Raw genomic sequence first — 18,249 nt, 5'->3', positions numbered from 1 at the left:
GCACTATTCACAATAGCAAAGACTTGGAATCAACCCAAATGTCCATCAGTGACAGACTGGATTAAGAAAATGTGGCACATATACACCATGGAATACGATGAGGCCATAAAAAAGGATGAGTTCGTGTCCTTTGTAGGGACATGGATGCAGCTGGAAACCATCATTCTCAGCAAACTATCAGAAGAACAGAAAACCAAATACCACATGTTCTCACTCATAAGTGGGAACTGAACAATGAGATCACTTGGACACAGGAAGGGGATCATCACACACTGGGTCCTATTGTGCGTAGGGGGTAGGGGAGAGGGATAGCATTAGGCGATATACCTAATGTAAATGACGAGTTAATGGGTGCAGCACACTAACATGGCACATGTATACATATGGAACAAACCTGCACATTGTGCACATGTACCCTAGAACTTAAAGTATAATTTAAAAAAAAAATGAGAAGACTCAAGTGCAGAGAGAGTAATGGTCTCATGGCTGTGAAGGAATAGAAATCAGTTTTGGAACCTAGAGGTATCTGATGCAAATTCCATTATTCCACACAAGCTTTTTACTTATTTTGGGGGGCTGTCAATGATACCCAAGAGAGAGAAAAAGAAAAGAAAGGGGGACAGAGTCAGCTGAAAGAAGAGCAGATAAGACATGACAGCTCTGTTGAGTTCACAGCACTTACTGTTTGTCTTCAACTTCCCAGGCTCACTGCTGCGGCTGCCCGCCTGGTTGATGGCCTTGACCATGAAGATGTACTTGGTGCCGCTCTGCAGACCGTGCACCGTGTAGTGGTTCTGCTTGATGTTGGGTACTATCATCCAGCTATCAGCCGAGTTACACAGACCTGCAAAGCCAATCAGACACGGTGCAGTTCTTTGGCACAAGGGGAGCAATGCTTGCATAATTTTAAGTTGAATAATTTCAATTTATTTGAATAGAGTTGGTAAGTGAAGTGCTTTGTTCTGATAGCCATGTATGAAAAACTGACTTCACTAATATAGATGTGGCAGATTGCATTTTTGTCTCCAAAATTCTCCCTGCCCTATATATCCAGGCCCAAATGACTTTGCAGGTGCTCCTTCTAAAGAGGTGCAATATATTTCCCTGTCACACAGCTTTGAATTTGGTCAAGTGACTTACTTTGGTCAATAGGATGAGGCTGAAATGACAATGTGCTAGTTGCAAGAGTAGGCATGACAAAGCCTTGAGGGTTTCTGTTGATGCTTTGTGTCTGCCACTGCTCTGGAGAAAATATTCCTAGGATACTCTGTTCATCCCAACAGGATGAGACAGGGAACAGCTTTACCACACAGCCAACGCCCAGCCAGTGCAGTAGTGAACCAAGCAGAGATCAGCCAACACCAACCAACCTCCAACAGGGAAGCTAAGAAATGATCATCAGGATCGTTTGTGATTCTGTATTAGTGTGGCTGTAACTAACTGATGTAGGAGACATATTCCTAAGAGAACTCTGGAGCAGCAACACCTGGGCAGCTCAGGGTCTGGTGCAGATCTTGGGAAAGCGTCCACAGGGATTTTTGACCAGCTGCATCCCTAGGATGACTGGTTCCAGAGTGGAGTGGGGCTGTTGCTCTGGCTGCATCCTGTAGGATGTGGGTTGGGGAGCAGACCGAGGATTTATAATGCTTGGAAGAATATGTAGGAAAAGGAAGCCCATTTTGTTTTGCAGCTGGTTGACGGCTGAAAACATCTTTTTGGTATCAGGTCCAATTCCCCTCTCTCCTTTTCCCATCCATCAATCTCCACTCCAATAGTACCTTTTTCCAAACCCCTGGTGACCAGGCTGTCAAGAAGCTTCCCAACTCTGTTGAATTCCTTCAGTGGTCCCTGGGAGAGGGCTGGGCCTCCTCCACTTACAGAGGACTCCAAAGCCACCACCCCACTCTTCTTTCAGTTGATTTGCAAGTCAAAGGGTTAGTTCCTTTGATCTTGAGGCAACTTATACTTTACCAGACTCTCAAAAGCAGTCCCTTACTCTTTTTTTTGGTCTCACCTCTTTGAGAATCTAATAAAACCTTTCTGTAGAAAGAAATTCACAAATGCATATACATACCAAACCACAAACATTTGCATAGCGTTTCAAGGTAGTCACAGGCTCCTGAAGCCTGTCTTTGAATCTTACTGAATACTTTCTCCATCTTTTGAGTTAAAAAGTATTCATGGTATTGTCACAGTTGAAAAAAAGTTAAAAGTATTTTGTCAATTGTGAAAATTCACCTTATATGATTTCCATTTTGGGTGCATAGTATTTTCAAGTACACATCAGTGAATTAAATACATATATATGTCTAAAGATATACACACACACACACACTCACATATATTTGGTCTTGTGAATTTTCTGTTGCCTCTTTTTTTTTTCTACCTGCAAACATTTTCGCCAGTGGACTGCCAGATTTGAAAAAGCCAGCTTGAAGCAAGAATGTAATTTAGGACTCATAGAAGGGTTTGAGTGTGTGTGTATATTTGGAGATTCAGCAGAGCAAAAAGAGGCACAATCCACCCCTCCTCCCCAAATGTATTTTCTCTAACTCTTAGCCCTCTGTTTTCCTACCAATTCTCATTTGTATAAGATGCAGGAAAACATCCACAAATAGTTTAGTAACATGGGAATTTCCTTACTATATATCCCTTCTGATCTTCCTTCACCTTACCTTTTCCTTGAACATAGCTATAATAAACTCCATACTTCTGGATAATGCCACAGCCAAATATTAGATTTTGATCCAATCAAAGAAGGGTCATTTTGAACTCTGAGTTCTGGGCCCCAAGAGGCCTATAACTCTCTTTAGGTACTTAATATTATTACAATAGTAATAAAACAAAAAAGTAGCTTTTCTATTATGTAGGATAGTCTACCCATGTTCCTAGATCTTTGTCAACGGCAGTCAGCCACAAATGAGAAAAATTAAGGCATCCAGTAGATTCAAATGAGAATCCTATCAATTTCACTGCTTTTACACTGTTCCTGTTTAATTGAATATGTTACAATAAAATGACTATTGTGGTCAAAGAAAGCAAGTGTAAAAATGTTTCAATAAACTTTACATCACTGTACAACCCAAAAGCTGGGTTTAATGTGGTGGGGGAACGCTTTCAGCAACATCATAAAGCAGATGTCTGAAATTGCTGCAAACTGTAACTTGGCCTAAAGTCCAAAGTCTTAGCCCAACAAAGATTTTATGTTTCAGAAACCTTTTCCAGACAAAAAGGGACTCTGACTATCCTGATTATTTTGAAGAGGTCCCTATTTTTTTCCTCGAATATTAAAAGAACAAAATGTTTATGAAGTAGTAAAATTTCATTGGTTAGCTTTACACTGGGACAATCTACTTTCATGAATACTAACAACTATTACTGTTTAGGTTTACCTTTATGTTATTATTATTGCCAAGATAATAATTGAGAAGTTGATTAAAAATGCCAGGAAAGCAACACTGACAATTTTCTTTTGGGGGCTGGAGTAAGTGGGGTGACTTGGAGTGCAGCATTACTCGTGTTGGTCTTACGCCAGCACCACCTAACTTCTTGCATGTGACACTGAGTTTGCTTAAGCAAGACTTCTCTGCCTTGACACCCCACTGTGTTAGGACTCTTGACCAGGTTTTATTCATCTCTTTATGAAACACCCACACAACCATCCTGATTGAAATTTCACTTTTCTCCAAACTCATTTTCAATCATCTCTGAGGGTGTTCCAACATTCACCTCCTCAGACTCAGTTTAAAATAACAATGGAGCTTGGAAAATAATTTGTCCACAATGAAACCTAATTGAGTTTTTTGATTTTATACTTTTTTTTTTCATTCACAATGGGTTAGAAGCATTTCCCTACATAATGTGGCTCATTATAAAATCTTAATTACATCTGGGATTTCAGAGCCTTGTATGGCACCTGTCATCTTGCCACAAAAAATTATGTGTAAAAATGTCACAAGATGTGGACAGTCTTAGGAGAGGCTGCACACTGGTTTCTAACATCCTTTGTCTCTTCCAACAGACTGGACAAAAGTGAACATTCCTTTCCTTCTTCTCTGTAAAAATAGTATATGTTTAATAACTTTGATGAATGTTTTCTAAGTGACTACAATAAATTAAAAGCAGATAACTACTTAGCCATTAAGGCTTGAAAAAAACGCAGCTTTTGATTTCTGCTAAGAATAAGAATAGGCTGCTGGGGAAAGGACCCAATTTAAGACTTAAAATGACGCATCAAAAGTAGTTTTAGAAAAAATGTGGAAAACGTTGTAAAATTAAATAAATATCTAGTTATTGATAAGCAATTCATTAACATCTATAGTCATAACTCTATTAATAAAATAAAAAATAAAATTAATGTCATTACTTTTGCACTTGAATGTATGTATTTCATTAGTGAGGGCCTTTTCATAAGATTGAAAAGCTCCATAGATATTATCTAAGTCTCCTTCACTAACGCCAGTTGAAGACAATTAACTACAATTTATTAGGATGAGTGAAGGAACCATGACCTAGAGACAGTAAAAGATTTTCTAGTGACATAAGGAGCTACAGCCAGGTTTTGAGCATTATATCTTCTCATTTTCAGTAGAGTTTTAGCATTAGATCTTGTCATGCAATACAACATCTGCAAAGGATATTTCTCCAAATAATAGGACAGATTATTTAACAACATTTAAGGAAAGCCTTTCACATAATGATTGTGTAAAATGCTATCATGCAGATACTCCTGGAAAATTGCAAAATTGGTCTTTCTTTTAAAATGCAATTATGGGCGAGTACAGTTTGCATTTTTGTAGGAATAATAACTTTGAATATCTATGTGTTACCACTGTGGCAAACACAAGACTAAGGTCTTTACTTTTATTATCTCAACCATGTGAAGCTAAAACACTATCCATTCTTACAGATGAGGAAACAGATTAGGAGAACATTAAATAATTTGCTCAAGACTGCAGAGCTAGTGAGGTCCAAAGTCAAGATTCAAATCCAGGTCTCCCTTGGTCACTACAAATGTGAAAAATATTTAAGAAGAAAATAATTTGAAAATGTTTGCATCTCAGTTAGCTTTTTATCTGAATGAATTCTTTCTTTGTCGCAAATTGATCCTGTAGGCATTAGGACTTCACTATTCTGGTTTAATGGGCATAAAGGGAGGAACACATCCTGATACAAACAACCCGATGAGAGTATCCAAGTTTGGTCAGCACCAGCAGTTTCACTGTTTTTCTTCCATCCTGGGAGAATGGGCCTTTCTGGCATCTATGCATTAAAGGTTGATAATCTTCACTAAGCCATTTGCATTTCTCTTTTTATGGCAACTGGTTTCTGGGAATAAAACATCTCTGGAATCACCCAACATAAAGTTCTGAGTTCATTATACTCAGTAGTTTTGCTCTTTTTGAATTGTTTTATGCATGACCTTTTTGCATCATCTATTCTATTAATGCATCATGTTTGGTATTATTTTCGATGCAAATAGCACAGAAATCAAGTTGGTCACAGTTTAGCCAAGTGAGAAACCCTAAGTTTCAAGCAATAAATATCTTCCTTTCATTTTGGGGATGAGGTGAAGCTCTGGTATTGAATTAGGGCCTTTTGGCCCCAATTCCTTGCTCCTTCCTTGTAATTTTGCAGGTCTTTGTATATCTTTGTATCCTCACTCTGGGCTCACCCAGGGGACTTCTTTGACAAACGGCATGTTAGCTAATGTGACACAGACAGGGGCTTAAAAAGAATGTGTGTAATTGAGCCTGCCTTTACTCCTTCATCTCTGCAATCAGGGGGAGAACAGACTTGAGCTGGATTGCAGGAGGATGAGAGAGATGTGCAGCAGTCGGGTTGCCACAGTTACCAGCCTGCCATGTGAGGGAGCCAAGATCAGCAGGGTTTCCTAGTTGACACTCAGTTGACTCCAGATGCATAAGCAATAAGTTGTTGTTAAATTCTACTTAGGCACTGTGGTTGTTGGCTATTCAGCAAAAGCCAATGGATACAGAGCCCGTCAGTCAAGGCCAAGGCTACATGTACTCCCAAAATGCCCATGACGATTTGATTTAAGAAATTTCAGGAGAGGGCTGGGTGTAGTGGCTCACGCCTATAATCCCAACACTTTGGGAGGCCAAGGTGGGTGGATCACTTGAGGCCAGGAGTTGAGACCAGCCTGGCCAACGTGGCGAAATCCCATCTCTACTAAAAATACAAAAATTAGCCAGGTGTGGTAGCACATGCCTGTAATCCCAGCTACTCGGGAGGCTGAGGCACGAGAATCATTTGAACTCTGGGGGTGGAGGTTGCAGTGAGCCGAGATCATGACACTGCACTCCAGCCTGGGCAGCAGAGCAAGACTGTCTGAGATAAATATATATATAAGAATAAAAGAAAAAAAAGAAATTTCAGGAGAGACATAACTATCTGAGGAAGACATGCCCCAGGATGGTCCCCAGGATTCCAACTCCCTGGTATTCGTAACTGTGTAATATTCTCTCCCTAGTGTAAACAGGACCTGTCACCTGCTTCTAACCAACAGAATATGGCAAAGGACAAAGGTCTATCACTTTTATTACTCCTGTGATTATATTACACTATATGATAAAGGTGAAGGCAAAGGGAGTTTACAGATATAATTAAGGTCCCTAATCATTTGATTTGGAGTTAATCAAATGGCAGATTATTCTGGGTGGGTCTGACCTAATCAAGTGAGCCCTTTAAAGGCAGGTTTGGAGGTGGGAGGTTTAAAGTAGCACACTCTCTCCCTTGCTGGCCTTGATGAAGCAAGCTGTCATGAATTCCACAACCACAACGAAACAAATTTGTCAACAAATAGAGGGAGCTAAGAAGTAGAGTCTTCCTAAGTTGAGTCTCCAGATGAATGCAGCCTAGTCAACACCTTAATTTCAGACTGTGACACCCTAAGAAGAAGACCCAGCTCAACTATGCCCAGAATCCTAACCCATGGAAACTGAAAAAATAAGTGGGTATTGTTTTAAACTGCTAAGTTTTTGGAAATTTGTTTCGCAGCAATAGAAAACTGTTAGCACTTTTCCTGAATCAGACAAAAATGATTTAAGAGAAATACAGCATTTCTCACATGGGCCAAGAACCACTCTTTTGGTGTAAAATGACTCTAAATGTTTTCTTTTTCTGGTTAGACTATTCACTCATCAACAGACATCGGTTCTATCAGTCCTCTATGTATTTTCAGAGAACCTTCCCTCGGTGTTTTGCAATGAATCATTTCTCCATTTTCTACCTGCTCTTCTCAGACCTTCACGTGCTTCTTTTCTCTCATCTTGAAATTTCTGATCATCTTTTGAATTTCATCTTCTTCAAGTTTGATACAATCCCCGGTTCAGTTTATCCCAAATATGCTAGTGATATTAATCACAAAATATTGAGAAAACAATTCCTTAAGTGAAGACAAAATACATTAATTATATTCCCCCCTTTGTGTTGTGTTTTTCCTTCCATACTACATAGTATAGTAGTGTGTGTGTGGATCAGTGTGTTATGGTCTCAGTATTTGGCATGTAATCATGTAGATATTATACATTTACCTTGCTTTAAATTAGGGTTTCTCAACTTCGACATTACTGACATTTTGGGCCAGATAGTTCTTTGTTGTTGGGGGATTTCTTATGCATTGTGGGAGATTTCCCATCATCCTTCACTTCTACCCACTAGATGCCAATAGCACCCTCTCCTCCCAGATTTCGAGAACCCAAAGTCTCTAGAGACGTTGTCAAATGTCCCTTAGGGGGCAAATATCCCTGTTGAGAATCACTGCTTATATGAAGGAGTGACTATTTGGTATGATATTAGTGATCATAGATTAACTTGTGTTTCAGGTTTATGGTGAAGCACAATCAAGGTTTAAAATTTTACTAGACTTTAATTCCATGTTAAGTTTATGGTATATGCAGCCAAGATCAGTGAAATATAAGCTCGTACAGCTGGAAAAATGCATTTAAAATCATATCATCTCTCTGAAGTGCAATTTGGCAATGTCAAGTAAAATTAAAATGCAAATAATCTTTTCCTAGAAATTACACCTCAAGAGATTATACTACAGATATAATTTCCCATGTGTGGAAGGAGAGATAGACAAGGATATCTTGAACATCCTTGGAGATACTGGGGCATTGTTTGTAAGGGCCAAAGATTGGAAACAAGCTAAATACACATCTATAGAAGATGAGATAAATAAATTAGAGTATATCTTTACAATAGGATATGATACTGCCTCAAAAAGGAATGAGGCAGTTCTTTATTTGTGCTGAAATGGAATGATATCTCAGACATAATATTGATTGAAAAAAACAAGGTAAAGAATTATGTATGATATGCACATATAGAAAAATATTTTAGAGAATTAGTATTTCTTTATGATTTGCAGTAGGGCATATAGAGTCAGGAATGAGGAATGATACCAGAAGAATTCAAAATCGTAGAAGGAGAGCAAAATGTTACTAAACCATTGCTATACAGTGCTTCTCCGACTTGCCCCAAAAAGCACTTCAAATATCTGAGGACAGTGATGATTTTTTCCCAGGGAAATGGGCCAGATACAGAGAAGCCTTCCTGGAATTATCTTTTCCTTTCCATCTCTGATGCTGGTGCCATTAGCAGGTCCTGGCTATTTCTGCCTCGGTGAATTACTATGAAACTTCCCAGCTGATGTCTCTGCTTCTAGTCCTGCCCTGTTCCTCTCCACTCTCCACAGTGCTCCTGAGTCACCTTCTAATTATATCTCTGATCACACTACTCTCCTGCATGACTCTCAAGCCCACAGGGCAAAATCCAAACATGGTATGGCCTGGATAGCCCTCTGCAATCTAGCTCTTGCCTGTGAATTAGGATTAAGTGACTGAGGATTAAGGATTAAGAACATGTGCTTTTTGGAGCTAGGCCAATATGGGTTTGAGCCCTGGTTCTATTTCTCTGTCTTCATTTCTCACTGTCTCCCTTTCCTCACTTACCAGCCAGGCTTAATTAGACAAGATCTCCCAATATACCCTGCTACGTTACATCTTGATAGGTTTGCTTATGATGACATAGCTGTCTGGTACAGCCTTAACTTGCTAAAATGCACCTGCTTTTTTTCAAGACTTAGTTTAACCACAACTTCTCCCAAGACATTTTTGTGCCACTCACCATTTCTGACCTTTCTATATTCCCTACCTACTCAAGCAGCTTGCCAGAGCTGTTCTTGACATTTCATGACTTTCTCCACTTTCATTAAAAAAATTACACATTCTTGGTAAATGGCAAGATTTTAATAAAAGCTTCCAAGGCAGGCCAATTATAGGGTAGAAGGTGAGGGAGTTGAGGAGAGGAAGTTGGAGAAGTTGGGGAGAGTGGATATAAGGAAGGTAGGGGGAGCCATTTGTTGGTATGGGTCATTTATACTTTAGTCCCATAGAACTTGGTGTAATTTCTGCATCACTCTTTCAATTAATCCTAAATCAAATTTCTATGTTAAGCATCGTATGACTCAGAATTACTTGTGCTAGGAAAGAACAGTTTGTAGTTAAGAGAGAAAAGGTTTCTATAATAAAAGCACATTAAATTGATATGAATTTATTCAAAACATCTCTTTGTTGAAACATGATCGCTATTCTATTCTGTTCTACTTTGACATATTGTATTTTTCTTTGTTAAAGAAGTTGCAAACTTACTCCCGTGAAAAGCTATGTCTTCTGGTTCATTGCCATTTGCTCAGTTCAATTTAAATAACTCTGTGGGTTGGAGGACTGCTTCCTCTATTATCATCTCTGTGGCCAGCTACTACTGCTATTTGAAATTACCAAGTTATCTCTGATGCCAGATATCAAATAGGCCTCAGTGAGAGGGGGCACCTCTAATGTTTCAGGTAAGGTTAGAAATTCTTCCCAGGTGGAGCCAGTTACTAACATTTTAAGTGATGGGCCCAGGTCTCCTCTGAATGGGACCAGGTATTTAACATTCTTTGGCTATTTATTTTCTTAAATCCTTTCTTTTAAAATATGTGAAGTAACACTCAGGAAAGTACATAAAACTAAATGTATGATATAATGACTAAAGCATGTAGCTTTCACCTAGAAATTGCCATTAACTCCAAGAACCCCCATATATTTCATTCCAGTGGTGCCATTTTCCCTTTAATCCTGGAGGTAGCCATCATCCTGACTTTTTATTTTTATTTTTTTGAGACAGCATTTTCACTCTGTTGCCCTGTCTGGAGTGCAGTGGTGTGATCTCTGCCCACTGCAACCTCTACTTCTTGGGCTCAAGCCATCCTCCTGCCTCAGCCTCCTGGGTAGTTGGGACTACAGGTGTGTGTCACCACACCCTGCTAAGTTTTGTATTTTTTTGTATTTTTTGTAGAGATGGGGTTTCACTAGGTTGCCCAGGGTTTATAGTTTTAACACCTACGAATGTTTCTTTAAGCAAAATAGTTTATTTTGATCTTTAAGTTATGAACCTATATGTGGATTAATACCATATATATATATATACTTGTTTCTGGCTTCTTTCCCTTAACAATATATTTGTGAGAATCATCCATGTGGTTTGCTAGAGGTCATTAATTTTCATCAATATTTAGCCAGCTGTTTTTACTAGTGTAGTAAAAGTGAGTGCTATCACTTTCTTGTTCAAGGAAGACAAGTCAATAAATATTGTGTGTTCTTTCCTTCCTTGTCTTCCTTTGACGTTTAAATTCAGGAATGCAGTAAATCTGAAGAAAGCCACCAAAGAGAGAAATAAATAGGCCATGAGATACTCACTAACGACGTTGGCTTGTCCGGTGAATATGGTGTACTGGAGCTCGTAGGAGACCACACTGAATTCATCATCGGAGGTCCAATGCACAGTGATGGTGTCATATGAAGCTGTGCAGAGCTCTTCTCTAATTGTGGGAGGGTTGGGAGCTGTGGGGGTCAAGAATGCTTATCAGTGGAAAAGCACACACCACTGGGATACCATTTCGGAGGAGATGTTTGACAGTTAAGCAGGTCTTTCTCAATAGGTCCATGAGGACTACTATTCTAGAGATGGTGACCCCAATCTAAAGAATATTTGATTGGCTGGTTATTGCTTTTGTTTTTAATAAGGAGTGTGACTACAGTCAGTCAGTATGGACTTTCTGTGTTTATCGTGAGATCATGAGAATATGTTTGGGAGGTTAAACAAACAATACTTTCTTGTGCATGAAGGAAAACATGTCAAATAAAAGTAAACAAGATAAAGTTTCATAGTTGCATTCACTTTGGGAGGTTGGCTAACTTTTTCAGTAAAGGCCTTGATGGTAAATGTTTCCAGCTTTGTGGGCCATACAGTCTCTGTCGCAACTGGTCAACTCTGCCATTGTGGCATGAAAACAGTTACAACTTATACATGTGGGCATGGCCAGGTTCCAATAAAACTTTATTTACAAATATAGGTGGAGGGTCAGATTTGGGTTGTAACCTAAAATTCACCAACCCCTGATCTATTAATACACGGTGCCAGATACTTATATATTTAGGCATCCAACTGAAAAAATACTTATCTTTTGTTATCCTACAAAAAATCAGTCACATAATTATTTGAATTTTTCTTTCATTAGATGTTTTGATGACTTATATATAAAAAAAGAACTTATTAGTCCAGCCCTATTTTCTTCTGATTTCTCAACTCATGCGATATTTCAAATTAAGAAGACCATGATTAATAGTTAATCATATCTAAAGGGTACATTTTCCTTCCCCAAGGAAAAAACTTTTTTTTTTTGGCATTTGGTTAATTTATCATTGTAGAAGGCTGCTGTTTTATTTCTTTAACACATTCTGGAGCAGAGAAGTCTAAGTCCTACCAAAATAATGAGTTTAAAATGACTTCTACTGAATTGATTTCAGTAACTGGTTTTATGAGAAGAGTATGTGAGCAAGGAAAATATGAGAAAATGAGTGCTTTGCATTGTAAATAATATTTAAGAGGGAGGGGTTGGCAAACTGTGACTGTGAGCCAAGTCTGGTCCACTGCCTGTTTTTGTAAATAAAGTTTTATTGGAACACAGCCGGATTCATTCATTTATGTATTGTCTATGGCTGCTTTGGAGCAACAGCAAAGTTGAGTAGTTGTGGCCATATGGCCTGCAAAGCCTAAAATGTCTACCACCTGGTGGTTTGCAGTCAAAATTTGCTGACCCCTGGTTTAGAGAATTGATCCAGGGCCTTTACTTCCACTCTGCTATCTATTAGAATCTAGCTTCAAAAGGAGAAACATACCTGCATTCTACAAATTAGGAGCAACCTTTGCTTATACTATTTTAGAGTTCTTTCCTGTTCTAAATTATGATTAGAATTGATGAGTCCTAAGCAAACCCAAAGAGGAAGAAAAGTTTATATAAAACTGTAAATCTGAACTCTGTGTTACTAGTCTTCACTTTGCTTTTTGAATATATCTCTAGGACAAATATCATAGAAGCAAGTCTACGGTATTAAGTCAATTAGCTTAGCTTTATCTATTGGTTCTGAATTCCAGAAACACTGTTGAGCACCTCCAACGTGACAGGCATGGCATTAAATTGTGCATTAAGATAGAAGGGCTCTACATAACCTTTAAAGCATTCTCTATTGAATATGTATTTGTACATCTGTCTCCTGAAGTATTCACATGTGAGATTCGGTGTCATGTGGTATGACTTGGATGCGCATGAATCAGTGACACAAATCAGGATATGCATTCCATGGAGGAGGTCCAGCTGCATCGTAAAATGTGCTTATTATTGTCTGTGTAGTCCCTGTTGGTGTGGGATCACTCCTGCATGGATCAGTAAAGAAATATTTACTCTCCCACAATTTAGACAGTTCATTGAATTATTTCTCCATCAACCACTGTAGAAAAATTTTGTTCTTTCTGTATTGCAATATATGATTAAATAGAAAGAAAACGTATGTTCAAAATAGGCAAGTACCTGTAAGACACATGGTAGTAGCCATAATCAGGAAGGAAATGTCACCTCTATGGGTTATTAACTTGACATACCACTTAGAGGCATGTCATAGGAAAAAAAAAAATCTTGTTTTTACAATGAGACAGGCTAACCTTATTTTGACTGTAAACCCAATGAGTTTGTCCTGAGAAGTCAATACTCAATTTAGTGTAAATGAGAACAGCAGCATGCTGCCAATTTCAATACTCATGGAATCGGTACCAGAAGTGTTATTTTCTTGTCTCTGTCACAAACACCACCCAAGGAATGGTGGGCTAATACTCCACAAACACTTCATTTCCTGCTTACAAATGGCATAAACTATTTGGACTTGGCAGTATCAGCCAAGCATCATATGTTATGGTCAGGATCGATGTTATGTCTAGAAATGGACTGAATTTGTACTTGGGGTTGACAGCTCAGAAGACATAATAGCAGGTACCCCATATGGCCTTTAGTTTGAAATAAACAGCCATCGGGATGAAATATGGTGTATGTTACAATTCAGTCCAAACTACTTTCACAATTTCCCCTTTAATCAATACTTTTGCATTCCTATAGAGATTAAAATGGGCATATGTTGTTGAAATACTGTGAAATAATTATTGGGAAATGGCAAGGGCACATTCTTGTCAATAAGACTGATTCTGGGCAGAATGACCATGTGCCTAGGCAAATACTTAATTTTCCAGTCTTTTCTGCCCTTGGACATGACCTTGTAACACAGATATGGCCCACCAGACATAAGTGGAAGTTTGCTAGGTGGGTCTTCTGATCAAGTTTTTCGTTTTTCTGATAAACAAACTTCACTGGCACAGCATTTTGTCCATTGTTTCCCCTCCATCCCTTTCTTTTTGCCTAGAGCTTGAGCACAACACTTGGAGGTGGAGTAGTCATGCTGTGATCATGTGTCAGAAAGGCAACACAATGAAGGTGGCAGAGGAGGAAAAAAGAAAGAGCCTGGGGTCTGAGGTCATCACTGAACCACTGCTCAGCCCTGGAACACAGGCTTCTCTTCTGTGTCTGTAATACAAACACTCCTTGATGGTTTTATTCACTGCTAGTTGGATTTTTTGTTGCAACTTGACTCATTCCCAAATGATATAAGAAAAAGGAGATTTTAACAGGATGCCATTGTAAAAAACAGCTTAGCTGGAGAAAGTCTAGATCTGCACTGTTCAATACAATACCCATGAGCTACATGTGGTGTTTTAAATTTCAATTAAATTTAGTTAAAGTTAAATAAAAGTAAAAATTCACTAGACACATTTCGAGTTTTCAATAGCCCCATGTGGGATTCAGCTAACACTGGATAGTACAGATATAGAACATATCTATCATCATAGAAAGTTTTATTGGATAGTGTCAGTTTAAATAAATCTCAGAGTTAAAAGCTTATATAGAAGGGCATTATGTACACAAGTATTTGAAACCAAGTTTAGTTCCATACGGTAAATGCTTTTTTAGTCAATTTCTTTCTTCCTTAATAGGAGCGGTATGTTTGAAAGAGAGAGTTACATAAGATAAGAAGTTTGTGGAATGCCTGCCTTGCTTGACAGTGCAGAAAGGCTAAAAACAGCACATTGGTCCTAGCAAAGAAAAAATGCTCATCTTCTGGGTATAATGCTCCCTGAATATAGAACTCCTAACCTTCTATCCACAGACTGTAAAAACAAACATCACACAATATTCCCTCTCTCCTGCTCCACCTTGTTCAATTGCTTTCCCACAAACATGTACACACAGAATTGGAATTGAGAAGCTCATGTCACGCTAAGTTAGGGATGTAGTCTCTTGAAGGCTGTAGGTCTTAAGCGCAGTGCACATCTGGCTTCACTGTGTACATTGTGCTTTCCTGAAGTCACAGGCACTGGTGGCTTTGGCTAACACAAATAAGGTTGTCTAAACAGTCCAAATTCTATCAGTGTATGTTCTCAGTTCCTGCTTTAGAAGTTGACAGCAAAGAAAAATGTAGAAGCATGGTTAGGAATAGGAGTGGCCTGAGGTTTTGTTTTTTTGTTGTTGTTTTGTTTCTTAAGCTCAACCAAGGGAGAAACAAAACAGAACAAAACACCAACCAGGAAGCACACTGAAACACAGCACTAGGAATTCCAGTGTGAATTTGAGACCTTTGCCATGGTGACTTTGCCAAGATGAAATTCAGTCTTTTACTAGAAAGAGCAGAAGTTTTTGGAGTTTGTACAGGTCCCCCCCAAATTCTAATTCTGTCACTCCCTAGTTATCTGATTTCCAGCAAGATGGCTGATCTCTGTCATTTGCAAAATGGGGATTATAATGCTTTACCTCAACTTGATGTTGTGCAAATTAAAAGATCACAAATACAAGGAGATGAAGCAGTGCAGGCAACCAATCTGTTAGCTGCCAATTTTTTCTCTGCTAATGTATTGTGAGTTGCCTTACTACCATGATATGAAAAATACCAAAGAGAGATATTATTTTTAGCACCCACACCTTGAGAGTGAGGGAAACAGTGGTAAGTACGCTTTTAATGATTGAGATCCTCCTTTTTCTCCTGTCCCCAGTTTAGTCATGGGCTGTGTTGTTTTGGTTAAAAACAAAGGGAAGTGCACAGAAATTGTTTATGGAAATATTAGTGCCATTCCTAGGTCAAAAGCCCATTCCTCTGGTGATTGGGGAATAACTGATCTGGTGGCAAAGTGTTTATGTGAACAATATTAAAGAGAACATAAAAGACAATACCTGTAAGGTAATCCAGACATTCTAGCAATTTCTTCTCTCGGGAAAAATCTAAGGCAAAGGTGTCAAATGTGTCATTGAGGTTGATTTCAGGAATTAGAACCTGGGAGGATGCAGTTGCCATGGAGACTCTGTAATGTAAACAAAACAATGTTTTAGAAATGTCAAGATGACTTTCAACATCACTGCATAGAAATGAAAAAAAGGAAAAGAAATCTCTCTTAAAAAGTGCTTTCTTACACATGAGTTTTAAGAGGCATCTCAAAATGTCACAACACAGTAACATAAAACAAATGAATGCAAGCTTTAAAAAAAAGTGAAGGAATTGGAGAAAACAACAGACTTGCTTGCCCTCTTCCTTTTTACTATCAGAAAAAAAAATTCCCTGTGAAAGCAAAAGAATATTCATATATCATGTTGCTGTGTATTTAACAGTCTGGCCCGGTCACATCTAACCCCAGCAAGAAGCGCGTAGCTCCAGGCATTTCTTCACACATCTGTCTGGGAAACTGTTTGTTCCTTTCAGACACAACCCTGCTCCACTTCAAAGGGGAGTCTCCAAAATTTCAAACTGCATAAAAGGCAAAGTGAATATTAAAAAAGAATGTTTCCAGATATTGGATTAGTTAAATCAATTACTAGCCCCTCTCTAAAATAAACATTAAAAAGGGAGTTTTTTGTCTGGCTCATTTTCTTTCTCTTTGTATTCATTTTCTTGCACCATATTCCCAGCAGATGCTGTGGAAAATATTCATGAGCTTTCTCACAAATTCCCCCACTGGATGTACTATTTCTCTTCTTCATTTAGGTTTTCTGGTTAGAGTTCTCATGTATAAACTAAAAAGCAAGGCACTGGTGTGTCTCAATCTCCTTCTATGTACTCTCAGGTTGATCTGGACGGTTCAGTTTTAATAATGAACACTTTGATTCAAAAATGCAAGTGATTCTCTTAAAAACAAGAGAATTGTGGCATGAAGCATACCATTTCTGAGCATAGCAAATGATGCTGGACTAGTAGTCTTGTTGAGTTTGGTATTTCGTTAAGTTCCATAAACAATACTCTTAAGAGCTATTATATGCAGAGTATTGTGTAGGGTGCTGGGAATTTTTGAGCAAAGAAACAACCTTGAAACAATTTAGTACTAAATCTAGTTACTTATTTTCTAATTAAGAAAATTGATGCTCATTTACACAAGGCCACAAAGCTAGCTGGCAGCAGCAAGGAGGAGAATTTCAGATCCATACTCTTCTATTTCATCTAGAAACATTTCAGGCCAGTTACTCCAAGGGTTATACGTCCTTTTGAGTCTCTTAATGGCTCTTAAAGCTTTGGATTTACAAATATAAAATATCTTAGCTCTAAAAATTACACCTGTGGGTATATCTATACAAGGGAATATTATTCAGCCACAAAAAGGGATGAAACACTGACACATGCTACAATGTGGATGAAGCCTAAAACATTATGCTCTGTGAAAGAAGCTATCAAAAAGGCCACATATTGTATGATCCATTTGTATGAAATGTCCAAAAAAGGCAAAAATTCATAAAGACAGGGAGTAGATTGATGGTTGCTAGGGGCTAAGAGGGGAGGGGAGATGGGGAGTAACTGCTTAATGAGTATAAGGCTTACTTTTGGTATGATGGAAGTGTTTTAGAACTTGATAGAGGTGGTGGCTACACAACAATGTGAATGTTCTAAATGCCACGGAATCGTGCATTTCAAAATGGTTGTTTTTTTAGAAGTGGAGTCTCACTATGTTGCCCAGGTTGGTCTTGAACTCCTGGGTCCAAACGATCACTATTTGGGAGGCCTTGGCTTCCCAAAGTGCTGGGATTACAGGTATGAGCCACCACACCCAGCCTTAAAATGGTTAATTTTATGTTGTGTAAATTTCACCCAGCTAAAAAAGAATATACCTTTAAAATGCTCAAAATTCATAGAAATACAGTTTCTAGAGTTGTATTTCTGGCAGATTTTCAGTGTTATACAGGAGGGAAGGAGAAAGGCTAACCAACAATGCCATAAACGTCATAAACGTAATGATACTGGGATTGAAAGATGCAAGTGAAGAGGCATAAGCTCTGGAAACAAGAGTTTCAAGTGTTTGAATGAGGGTAGAGAATCTAACTGCATCTCCTGACCCTTTAACCAACAAGTAGTGAATAGCAGAGTTGAGTGCTTTTGTTGACTAAATATTGCACCCTGGAAAATTGGGCTAATTAGTGTTACAAACAGCTGCTAATTTAGACTGATGGATACAGAGATGGTTGCTAGGCATTTTTGATTGATGGTCAAGTTATACTTTTAAAATGCTTTCCTTATGACCCATGAACACAAAAAGTCCTTAAACTTCATAGAGGTCCTAGGATCATTCTCAACACATATTTATGAAGTCCTTAAACTATGCTACAGGCCGGGCGCGGTGGCTCACGCCTGTAATCCCAGCACTTTGGGAGGCCGAGACGGGCGGATCACAAGGTCAGGAGATCGAGACCATGGTGAAACCCCGTCTCTACTAAAAATACAAAAAATTAGCCGAGCATGGTAGCACACATCTGTAGTCCCAGCTACT

At 38.6% G+C, this 18,249-nt stretch overlaps 1 protein-coding gene across 3 annotated transcripts in view; it reads right to left on the bottom strand.

Annotated features, from left to right (window-relative positions):
* Window positions 1–18,249, bottom strand: part of MID1 (midline 1) — a 200,952-nt gene that overhangs the window by 17,856 nt on the left and 164,847 nt on the right. For all 3 annotated transcript variants that reach the window (XM_017858647.1, XM_017859982.1, XM_017859321.1), the window contains exons 6-8: window positions 15,677–15,804; window positions 10,767–10,910; window positions 683–844 (exon numbers count right to left, since the gene is read on the bottom strand). In XM_017858647.1, coding sequence (XP_017714136.1) covers window positions 683–844; window positions 10,767–10,910; window positions 15,677–15,804 — 434 coding nt within the window. The remainder of the gene's footprint in view (window positions 1–682; window positions 845–10,766; window positions 10,911–15,676; window positions 15,805–18,249) is intronic.

The sequence above is a fragment of the Rhinopithecus bieti genome, unplaced genomic scaffold, assembly GCF_001698545.2.
Source record: "Rhinopithecus bieti isolate Rb0 unplaced genomic scaffold, ASM169854v2 scaffold_9, whole genome shotgun sequence".
NCBI classification, from domain to species: Eukaryota; Metazoa; Chordata; class Mammalia; order Primates; family Cercopithecidae; genus Rhinopithecus; species Rhinopithecus bieti.
This window is presented reverse-complemented; position numbering and strand designations above follow the sequence as displayed.